Source organism: Lissotriton helveticus, chromosome 6 (genome assembly GCF_964261635.1).
Source record: "Lissotriton helveticus chromosome 6, aLisHel1.1, whole genome shotgun sequence".
NCBI lineage: Eukaryota > Metazoa > Chordata > Amphibia > Caudata > Salamandridae > Lissotriton > Lissotriton helveticus.
Window position 1 is genome coordinate 1,642,676,104 of NC_136067.1, and position 12,455 is coordinate 1,642,688,558.

At 46.6% G+C, this 12,455-nt stretch overlaps 1 protein-coding gene across 2 annotated transcripts in view; it reads right to left on the minus strand.

The window, feature by feature from the left end:
• CLHC1 (clathrin heavy chain linker domain containing 1) overlaps positions 1-12,455 on the minus strand; it is a 522,096-nt gene that overhangs the window by 92,342 nt on the left and 417,299 nt on the right. For both annotated transcript variants that reach the window (XM_078649489.1, XM_078649488.1), the window contains one exon: positions 8,792-8,898. In XM_078649489.1, coding sequence (XP_078505615.1) covers positions 8,792-8,898 — 107 coding nt within the window. The remainder of the gene's footprint in view (positions 1-8,791; positions 8,899-12,455) is intronic.

Below are 12,455 nucleotides of genomic sequence, written 5' to 3' on the forward strand. Positions count from 1 at the left end.
ACAACCTCCAGAGGCCCCACAAATGGTCAAGCACTCTAGACGGTTAAATGCCCAGCGAACCAGGACTTCTGCACCCTCCACTTAGGAGCGGTACAGCCCAACACCAGGACCGCCGGAGTTCTGATTACAGAAACTCCCCGTCCTCTAGACACAGGAAGATCCTCCTCAAATGACTTGTAAGTACAGCCTAGGCCCCTGACCTGGCGCTCCCGGGGGAACCCTCCAGGCCCAGAGACAGGGTTTCGGGCCAACGTGGGACACACCGTCCCACACTCACTCCGCCTCCACTGAGACAGGACATGAGCCCCTACACCCCTACCATCCTAATGGGACCTAGCTGGGCTACACATGAACCTCTTCACCTACACAGGATCATCAGATACACAAGCCACTACTTTTAGAATCACTCCCTATTGCCTCTGCAAGACACCTAGCACACCGCCAGACATCCACCTTCTTGTCCAGTGCCTCTGCAGGACCTCCTGCACACCACCAGAGGTACACCTTACGTGCAAGCTCCTTAAAAAAACCTCACACCAACTCCTCCAGTTCAAGACACCACTCATCCACCCACTCCCCCTCCAGACTGGTGAGACAGTTCCTCACTGCCCCTGACTCTCAACCTGTACCCCTCTTACTGAGCACCAGGCACCATACTCTGAGAACTGGGAATGGGACTTCACACACTGGACACATTTAAGCTGCCACCACTGGACCCTACCATACTGGGGAATCCAGACACACACACTACACTCAGGGGATAACCACCCTCCCAAGCAAGCCATTTCTCCTCCACACTCCCTCTCTTCCATCTACCCACACAGGGACAGGAACAGGAATTGGACACTGGACCCAGCAAGGGATTCCTAATCTATGGGAACCTCCCCCTCTACTGGCGTCCCGCCCTGTCATTCTCTCTCATCTGCCACTAAACATAAAGCGCAGGAACACCATCTGAAAATGACACTCTTGAGGAAAAATAAAATCACAAACAATAATCCCAAACATGTGACTATCTGAAAAACTGCAGAGTTGTGTAATGTAGCCAGTTGTTGCTGTGGCACTGCGCAAACACAAGTCCAAATCCCACCGCTGCCACCAATGTTAGAACTGGCTATTTCTGGTAGGCTAAGGCTGACGCCAAAGCCAGGCAGAAACCACCATTCTAGTCAGGGCAAGGGAGTCACACGCCAAGATAACCCCTGCTCACCCCCTTGGTAGCTTGGCACGAGCAGTAAGGCTAAACTCGGAGGCAATGTGTAAAGCATTTGCGCCAGCGCACAACAGCAACAACATCCTAGTCACACCACAAAAGGAACTCCACACAAGGTTATATAAAAATAACTTCTGTATTGTCAAAACATATCAGATAGAATCACACATGTACATTGTGCCAACTGGCACGGGCAATATTCAGAAGGGATTATTTACAAGACAGGGCCACATAGGCCACTGTCATAATCAGCACTTAGTAGAAATAGAAATACTGTCAGAAATTAGAATAAAAGATATAAAATCACTGTAGCACAAATTAACAGTTATAAATGACATCCAGTAACTACTGGGAACAGGTAAGTACCACCTACGCAACCCTAAACACCTTAGGAGAATGTCACGCAGGGGACCAGGACCTCACTAGGACCACCTGTACTAAAAAGAACAACCACCTAAGAATAAAATACACTTAGGGGTATAAGCAAGAACACATTACCCATGATGTATGAAACACATTCAGAGGAGTAGTAAAGGAAAACCACCTAAGTATCACACAGCGTTTAGGGGTCTAGGAAAGAACACATTACCCATGATGCATAAATATACATTCAGAGGAGTAGTAAAGGGAAACACATGATGCATAAAACTACACATTCAGCGGTGTTAAGAACAAAGCACATGATGCAATAAAAAATATATTCAGAGGTACCACAACAATACAATAGCACAGAAATCACATGATGTCTAAAAACATTCAGAGGTGCAGGAATAACAACACAATTGCGCAAAACCTACATAAGCCACCACCTGTGGCAGTCGCTAGGCCAACTGGCCTTGTTGGGGCTAGGACGCCCTGTGTCTCAATGTCAGGGGCCTAAACGGTGCAGGTGCCCACTACTTGCTGGGCACCTGTGAACATCCCAAGACCTAAACGGTGCAGCTGCCCACTAATTGCTGGGCAGCTGGGGATCATCAAAACTGCGCCAGGGCCCTCACTGACCCTTAGGCGCAAACTGCACCCACTGCTGGCAAACTGCGCATAGTCAAACGTGGAAGCCACACAGGCTCTAAACAAATATGCTCCCATAGGCTGGCGCCAAATAGGCTCTGAAAGATCACCATGCCCGTGGAACACTCTGCTCCTAAACTAAGTATGCGCCCAGGGAGCCTCTTGGGGCTCTAGACAATGTTGGGGCGATCCGCTGCCAATCGGAGCCACCCTGCTCGCACCAACTATGCCCCCCTAGATAGAGGGCTGGACACGGGCCCTCGAGAGAGCCTACGGGGCTCTCAAACACATCGCGGGAAGAAGAGAGGAGCGGCCCGCTGCCACGGGGCCGCTCGAACGCTGCCTCGATCAGGCACTGCCATCCGCGGAGCTCCCCGCCTACCCCCAGTCCTTCAAACACTCACCGGGCTGGTCGGGGGGGCTCTGCCTCACACGCGGCTTCCTCTGCTCTTGCTGCACAGCTCACGGGAGCCCTGTCGACCGGCCGCCACGCTTCTCCTCTTCTCACTGGCAGGCGGGCGGGCAGGCAGACCTCTCCAGTCCCCCTCTCTCTCGGCATTGGCATCTCCGGTCCCCCTCGGCGAGGTCAGCTCACTCTTTCCCCAGCTTCGGGGGCCACACACACGGCTTTGGCGTCGTCCTCGAGGGTCCCGGGTACGGGGACCAATCACTGCGCGACTCGGCAGGCGAGCCCCTGGGATGACGTAGGGCTTCTGTGGGGATCCGCCAACCAGAGCGCGGCACCTCACGAACAGCTTTCAGCCCACAGCCAATCCGATCGCGGGTCTTCCAGACAAGCCTCCCGCAGCCCGCCAATGACAGCGTGGCACCGCGGAAGAGCTTCGTACCGCCAGCCAATCCCTGCGCGGCGTTCCTGAGGGGGCTCGTCCTCCTCAACCAATGAGAGGACAGTTTCGCCGATCTTTGTTCTCCGTGGTCCCGGCGAGGCTTCTCAGGCAATTTCAGGCCCCGGGCTGCGGTGGTGATTCTCCGGCGGCATAAACGGGGTAATAAGATGCCGGGTGGGCACCCGCCAAAGCCCACAAAGCGCCCCCCCAGTGCTAGAACACAATAAAGCGCTCCTAAGCGCTAGGGGGAAATAAAGCGCTCCAAAGCGCTAGCAAACAGGCAGAGCGCTCCCAGGCGCTCAGGGGGAAGCACAGCGCTTCCTGCAGGAAAATGTAGGTTCTCCATGCTGCAAAAAAGGTCCCAGAGATTCCCAGGGGGCAAAGCCAAGTCCCCCCCATCAGCCCAGGCAAGGCAGAGGGGTCCCCCAGGAGTCCTCCAGGCATCCAGGAAAGTCCATCAGGAGTCCAGGGGCTGGGCAGGGCTCAGGGATTCCCCTGAGCCCGGCAGGGCTCAGGGATTCCCCTGAGCCCAAGCAGCAGCACGCCCCTGGCAGATTCAAGTCCAAAAACAAGAACATTTTGGAAGGGGACACAGCCCCTTCTTATACACAGAAAAGTCTTTGAAGTCTTTGTGCAGGCAGTGTGAGAACCAGCTAGAACTGGTTATAGGGAAGTCCTGTCAGTATCAGGGACAGAGGTGACAGTCGCCCAGCGGGGGGGGGGGGTGGAGCCAGCATTGTGGCAGGCAGGCACAGCCTCACTCACTATCAGGTGCGATCTCCACCCACTTCCCTGGCAGCAGATGCTGCCTTTCATCCACGGGCTGACTCAGACAACCTCCTGGGGCTCTGCAGCCCCTGTCACCCTCAAACCAGACAGTCAATCCACAAGCAGGCCCAGGCACTCTGGGCCAGGCTCACCAGCCAATCACACGCCAGGCACAAATTACACAAATATGCCAACTTCTCAAAGTGGCACTTCTAGACTAGACACAACCATACACCATTACGCAGCATTCAATCTCACGAGTTTGCACATATCAAACTCGACCCCGCACTCCCCACACATCAGGAACTACCATGGGCATACATATTCCCCATTCATTCCTATGGGAGGGCAGGTCACTCACCATACATACACAGAGAGCACACGCACTTTACACTGTACCACAGTGAAAAAGTGCGCAGAGGCCTAAAATCACTACCACCAGGGTCCAGAAACAGGCTAGGAAAAAGCAAAAAGTTTCGGGGTGAACCTGCCAAAAGGGCCAGGTCCAACAGCCCCCCTCTGATACCGGGGCCCGAAGGTGCACCAGATGGGTAGACCATTCACAAGTGAGGAGCATGGCTTCATAAAATGTTTTAATTTGAGTGGGGTCGCTCCTGCTCCTGGAAAAGTGGGGAGAACGAGGCATCGAACACTGATGTTCCTCCGTTGTGTCGGCTGATGGACGGGGAGAAGTTCAAGCATGCTTTGACTTCTTTTGCTTGTTGTGCCTCTTAATAGAGTGTCCCGATAAACTTGAGTGTGACGAAGAGGAGTTGGGACTCTTGGAGTGGTCTCTGGACTTTGCTCTTGACCAGAACCGAGTTCTCTAAGGAGTCGGGATTGGCGTCGCCGCAGGACCGCGAGCAGCTTCAGGGACCACTTCCTCAAATCCTTCGGTGCCATGACCTGGCAGTCGGAGCACGACTTGGAGGCGTGTTCACTCTCCAAACACCACAGGCAAACCAAATGTAGGTCTGTCACCAACATGGCACTGTGACAGGTGCGCACGGTTTAAAACTTGTTTTCCTCAATTAGATGACTCCTGCACATCGAAAAAAAGAGTGACCAAAGTTGAAAAAATTCTGTAACAAAACAAAAGTGGATATCTCTCTTCAAGGACCAGCGCTTGACGGGCACGGAATGAAAAGAACTGACATCAGCGCCCAGAGGTGGCACCTATATAGGTGACATGGATGTTATTTTTGGAGCAGGCGACATCAATAACTCCACACGGAGCCAACTGACACCACCTACCAGCGCGCAGGGGTACTGCTCGAAGAAAAATCTTCCAGAACCAGTCTTTACGCCTGGAATTCAAAGGTAAGGACTCTACGGCTAGAAGTCTCTACCAGATTGATATACCAAGCAATATAGGAAGGCCTTGATATGACAAATAATCTTTACCTGATGCAGCATTTGTGACTATTTTTAATAAAAATACACTGCAAAAATATAAATCACACTGGCAAGCACCGTAGAGCCAAAGGCAGCGCCTGAGTCCAGCAACTTGTGATTATAGTGTGAAATTAAGTTATTTGAAGAAGCCCAAGAAGCAGTCTGCAAACGTCAGCCATGGAAATACCAGAGGCCAAAGACCATGAAGCAGCTAATCCTTTAATTGATTAATCAAGCACAGGAAGAGGCAGGGCAATACTCACCAGGGTATAGGCCATTAAATAGTAAGACACATTTGGTTATGACTCTGGCATCTAGCGCTAAGCATAAGGAACAGATTCAGAATCTTGTGATTTGGAAGTACAAGGAAAATAGATCCATTCCGCCCCCTCAACCATCAAGGAACATAATGTGACCGGTTCCTCCAATGAAAAGGAAAGGCATTAGTAGGGAAGAACAATTTCTTGATCGAATTTAATTTATAAAACACCTTGTGAGCCCTAAGACCATTTATTCAGGGAAGAAACAGAGGAATGGTTCAGAAGAGAAGACAGCTATACGCTAGGGAGAAGCTCACAGCTATACTTAGGGACATGTGTCACCAAGCACATGTCATCGAAACAGAATAGGGAGCATACACCTTTCTAGGTCTACAATACTGAGGGCCTCCAACGGCAGGAAGCAGTCCCCCTCACACCCAGAGAGCGACCCATTGTGATCCCAACCCATTTGGATTTATCTGTATTATGATGTCTTTATTCTTAAGTGTGGCTAGTGTAGCTTGGGGATCAAGGGGACAAAGAGTTTGCTGTCCTCTTCCGAGTAATGCTGATCTTACCCTTTCTCTTTCGTTTGTATAATTTTGGGAAGAGGCACGTCCTGAGCCCTACCTTACTGTTGTCTTCTCTGATATTTGTAATGATGCTGAAAAGTGTGTCATGTTTTTCTACAAAATTCTAAAGTTGTTAAAGAAAAAAAGAGAAGACACCTTCAGCTTCCCCCAACCTTTGTAATGTCCACCAAGGAAAGTGGGTTAATCAGTAATAATTTTAAGTGTGTTTCCTCCAGTATGTCAAAAGGAGCTGACTGGAGAGTCCGTAACACCAGAGGTAGATCCAAAGAGATGTCAGAGGAAAGTAAATGAAGCTGAAATAATTCAAAACCTCAAAAAGTAGAGGGGTCAACTCAAGTTAAGAAAATAGAGTGTCCCAGGGGGAAGCAAAAGCCCTGAAAGCAGCCAACTGACAGCCAAGTGTAGAAACTGCCAGGCAAACAGAATCCCCAGAGAAATGGTAAAACCCTTGGGGGAACACAAACACCCAAATAGGTCCAATATTTATTATATTGGTAATAATTCATCTATGGCAATTGCAGTTGACTGTGATGTAAAGGAAGTCATGATATGTCAGTATGTACATTTTCAAGCTGCCTTTGAATAAACAAAAAGGTTAGACCCTGACCCGACATTACAATGACTTGCTGATTTGTCTGAGAAGAAAAGGGAAGGAATTCTTTTAAGTTCAATATGAAAATGAAAACCACTCAGTGGTTCAAAAAAAAGACTTAACAACTTGTCATAAAACCAAGCTGAGGTCCTACCATACAGGTCTAGAAGGCAACAATGCATTGTTTGTTAGCACAGATTGAGGCAAGTGACCCACACCCAACACGTGTGATAGGATACATTGTTAGAGGAGTTCAAATTTATAAGGGTGATCTTAGGAGCAATGGTGAGCAAAAAGTAAAGAAGAACGAGGTCCAGGTCTGGGAGCTAAATTGGATCTACGATGTATATGTGCAGAGTATAATCATTGGAAAGTCCAATCAGAGATCTTTTTCAGTGAATTAGTTTAACATTAACAGCAGGGGATCTATGGCTAGAAGAAATACTAAGGGGAAGGCGGACAGGGTTGGTGAGTGCCTTACTGTAAAGGCAAAGGGGCAGACAAGTTCCTGTTTTATTTTAATCCTAGCTGAAGGGTTAGCGTATAGAGAGACTCTATCAAAGGCTTTCTCTGCATCCAGAGTTATGGCTGCCGCCGTGGGGAAAAGTAGAGTAGATGATTTTTCAATGACATGGCAAAACAAACAGATGTTCTCAGAAGCTAGTCAACCCCTAACAAAGCCCGTCTGCGTAGCATAGACTAATTTGGTAATCAAAGGTGCCAGCCGCATGGTCAGTATTTTGACATAGATTATCAGCAAGATCAGTCTGAAACTCTTAGGATCAAAATGGTCTTTTCCCTCCTTTGGTATAACCACAATAGCAGCCTTGGAAACAGACACTTTGACGGAGGAGGTAATGTGATTTAGGACAGATTCCAGCAGATCTATAATCGTAGGTGCAAACATTCGTAAACATCGATGATAGACCACCCAGAAGTGAGGCTTTCCCAGGTGGGATGAGCTTTATCACATTCACAATTTCAGACCTCTCAATAGGTTCATTTAGGCTAATATTTTCAAGGGATAAATCTGGTTTTCATTGGTAGACTTTGTAGAAATTTCAGGCTTGTCTCTTTAGGAATGGTTATCGTATTGGAATACTATCTAGAGTAGAATCTCTGGAAAGCATTAAGCATACTCTCAGTTTTTGCCTTTACTATTCCTTAGTGGTCTTTAATATTTGAAATTATAAAGAAATTTCTTTTGAATTTCAGATAAGCTGCTAGGAATGTACCCGTCTTATTCAAGTATAATAGTTTTTGCCGTTCTCTGCATGTATACCATAAGTGTGCGCGTTTGCTACTGATTGTGGTATACTCATACTTAAGCATTTTTAGTGCGGTCATATCTAGCAGGTCTTTGGTGTATCTGTATAGTGTTTTTTAGCGTTAATATTGGCCGCAAGTTTTGTGAAGAGGTTTTGATTTCTTCATTTTTTTCCAGCCATGCACCTTATCACTTTTCCTCTAAAGAAAAACTTCACTGTCTATCACAGAATAAAGGGTGAGGAGGTGAAGTTGCTGCCAGCAGGGATATGGAGTCTCCATACATCAACTAGGCCATGGCTGTGCAAAAAGAATGCATTGCTTAATGGGCTTTGGGAACTCTTCATTTGAAGGCTAAATGTATGTAGGATGATGTCCATCGGCAGGTTGAAATCCCCACCTAGAACAATCCGCCTTCAGGGTAATAGTGCAAGGATCACCAATAAAGTGGACCAAAATTGTGGGTCAACCATAGTGGGGGTGTAAATATTTGCTGCGTCTATCTCAGTTTCACTGCTTTGAAGTCAAGTAATCAGTCATTTCACATTATCATCTAGCTCAGAGGCATTAATTTAAAGGTCAGAGTTATTTGAGATGAGGGCCAGCGCCCACAGCCCACAAACATCTGAACAGATAATGCCCTGAGCATTGACTTTTCTCTGTAGAAAATTAATTTTTTTGTGACGTGAGGTCTCAAATTTAGGCACCCACAGGTTGTTAAATTGATTTGTCAACACCTCTACATATTTACACATTTAGAAACAACATTCAAACATGAAAATTCAAGTCACATCCATGAACTTTTCTGAACCTTTTTCTGTTGTAAGCTTAAATAAAATACATACCCTTAAATCTTTCCATAGTGCCCATCGTTCGCAGGATCCCTCTTGGGCAGTTTGTCACAAGAATGGCTGCAGCTTCATATTGGCCAGCTTCAAATAATTCATTGAATCTACAGAAAAGGCAAACAGATTCCAGCAGGCAGCAAAGTACAATTCTGACGATAGACGAGGCAAACATTTGTACCTGCAACAATGATTCTTCAGTCTGAGTATTGTAATAAAGTACTGCACATAAATGACAATTACCAACTAAACAATATCCATTTCAAGAGTTTATGAAAATGTGTTTGTTATACAAGACTTCAGAAGTGTCTAGTGGGTTCAATTTGATTACAGTTGCAAATATGAAATCATTTTGGTGAAGAATGGAGGGGGACTAATAACAGAAGCGTAATAGGACAAAAGGTTCCTATTTAATACTGGCCTATGCAGTAAAAAACATTGATACAATTCTCGACTAGAGTGTTGCTCCCCTAATTATAGCCAAACTAACTGGTGTGATCACATTGAAGGTTGTTGGGAATGAGACTTTCCTGTATACTACTGCACTATTAGGAACATCACAGAGACAGTACAATAAGTAAACAGCAAGTTCACACAGAGAACAAGAAATGAAAATAAGGCCATGAAGATACACAAACCAAAAACAAACATTTCAAAAGGAATGATGAGACAGACTGGGGATGCCAAAGTCGCTACTGAATAGAAGAACGATCACCCAGGCCCTCGTCACCAGCAGGTTGGACTACGGAAACGCCCTATACGCAGGAACTTCGGCCAAACTCCTGAGACGGCTGCAGCGCATCCAGAACGCCTCTGCACGTCTGATCCTCGACATCCCCTGCCGCAGCTACATCACACCCCACCTAAAAGACCTATACTGGCTCCCCGTCAACAAGAGGATAACCTTCAAGCTCCTCATCCACGCACACAAAGCACTGCACAACACCGGACCAGAATACCTCAACAGATGACTCAGCTTCTACACCCCACCCGCCAGCTCCGCTCCGCCGACCTTGTCCGCGCCGCAGTACCCCGCATCGAAAGAACGACTTCCGGTGGCAGATCTTTCTCCCACCTCGCCGCTAAGACCTGGAACACCCTCCCCACCCACCTAAGGCAGACCCAAGACCTACTGGCCTTCAGAAGACTCCTCAAGACCTGGCTCTTGGAGCAGTAGCAGTAGCAGGTACTCCCACAGCGCCTTGAGACCCTCACAGGTAAGTAGTGCGCTCTACAAGTGACATGATTGATTGATTGATTGGTAGGTTTTAGCAAATTGTTTAGTAATCACTTGGAACATGCTGAAATGCAACATTATTGAATGCTCTGGGTGAAGCTTTTCTAAAAACTATACAACTAAGGCCAACCCAGTAGTATCTCCACTGAAAGAATTTGAGGCCTGATGTCAGAGTTTTGCCTATTCTATGTCTATGGGAAATTGTGTTGACACAAGGGGGCCTTGGACACAAACGTTACTCTAGTGTAGGAATCTATATTTGAGAAGACCTGGAAAATAAATATGTTCATTCTTAGAAAATGATTGAATCATTGGGGTGAATTCGTAATCCATTTTCACAAGAAGGAACACATAAACACAAAGGTGGAACTTGGCAGGAGATACTGTTGTGAAGTGATCTAGAGAGGGATGTTAACCAATATCCTGTAATCGAGATAGAAAATGCAAAAGAACCATACTCATTTAAAATGTATTATACAACGTAGCAAAGGTTAAATTATACTCCTTTCTATTGGACTCTTGAATGTCGAAGAAAGAAAGCACAGAGTGGTGTATAGATTAATGGAGGTATCATAAATTAATAAAAGTAACCATCAACAGTGCAGAACAAGGATGCCAAATACTCAACAGTAGTGAAAAGTGATCAAAACACTGGATGGAAACCTGAAATTGAAAAGCACTGACTGGAGGTGTGGCCTAGGAAAGTGCAAGTTGACCAGCGAATGCTGAGTCTCCTGACTACTCTGCAGCCTTTTTGGCAAAACTCTGGATGCACTGGTACTGAAAGGCCCCAAAAGTGAATGGGATGATTGCAGTAAAGTTGGGTGCTCAATTGCTCCTTGAGAATGCTGGAGCGTTGCAAATCTGAGGAGATGGGAGCCTGCATAAGGCCACAACCATACCCCACTCCCTCTATATGGGGAAGGTCACAACTGCAGAAGGGACATTTAACAATTAACCTCAAGCCTTTTACCCTCCTATACTGGCAAGGCTTACCGTCTACGCTTCAAAAGGGATGCATCATAGTGACCTAATATGCCTTTGACTAGATGCAAAGGGTGATTGAGGCACCGGAAACCCCTTCACATCTTTGCCCTTCAGGACAATTGTTATTCTGAATAGCAGTATCTGATAAGACGAATGTCAGTTCATATAAAATGTCAACACCACTAGAGCAGCGGTTGACTGACATGGATTCAGATGGCTGACATCCAACTTAAAATACAAAGGAGTCATGGTTAACAAACATGGCCAGAGAAAACCTGAGCACTGATGGCTAAAACACATAATGGCTTTCCCAGATGGGCATCATTATAATTGTCTTTATGGAGCAGGATAACATCACCAAGATGGTAGTGGCATCATATTACAACTACATATTAGGAGTACTGGCACTCTCGATAACAGCTTCACTGGCAATCAGAAACTACTTAAAAAATCTTCATAAGTGCAAGCCAGAAAACCAGACACAACCCCTCACAGCTGAAAGCAGACACAAAATCATCGGGAGAGGTAAGACTCCCTAACATGTCTTCATACCACCTGGCACCTCATCTGTCACAACTCCCATACCTCGCTAAAGACTACAAAGACCAACAATGTGGACTACACTAGTGAGGCAGGCTTGGAAAATGCTCCTCTTTGGGCTATACTACAAATGTAGGTCTCATGGCACACTGCAATCCCCCACTGTCAGATCGATGCTGGACTCATAGACTCTAGCTCAAAAGAAACTTAAGATACGTAGACAAGTGGGGCACTAATCTGGCACAACATTGGGACGACAGTGATAGGACCAACTCTCAAAAGGCGATAATCTACATCTCAAGGCATCAAAACACTGGACATTCTCGTAAATGGAGATCCCATTAAATCTTTTGATAATCTTAGCTCCAAAATCCATCTGACGCAATCCCAACAATGAACATATAGACCATTAGGACACTGCATCGTTGGCCAACTGGCCACATACGCACTTCCTCTCTCTATCTCTCCAATGCTTACTTACATTGAGCAATGAGGAAACACAGAAGGGATAGTATCAGGGCTTCAAAGCACCTTGATATCCTCACTACCCTCTGAAGCTGTCCTCTGGGAAACGAGGACCCTTTGGCAGACAATATTAGACACAGAATATTCTGAGAAAGAGTAGGCAACCTTATGGAACACACATAAAAGAAACCTGCTGCAACATGCCTCAAATTCACCTAAATTTAAATCACACATAGCAGGTACTGGTCTCATGTTAACCTACACAGGGCAGGCCTCTCCTCTACTGGAGGTGAAAGATGACAAAATGTGACTTTCTTCACATATAGTGCTGTGTCCTCAACTATCAGGCTGCTAGCAGGAAGTTTGGAACACACTGCAGGAAACTAGCACGTACTCGTTTCAGCCATCAGCAAAGTTGGCTATAGTAAACAACAC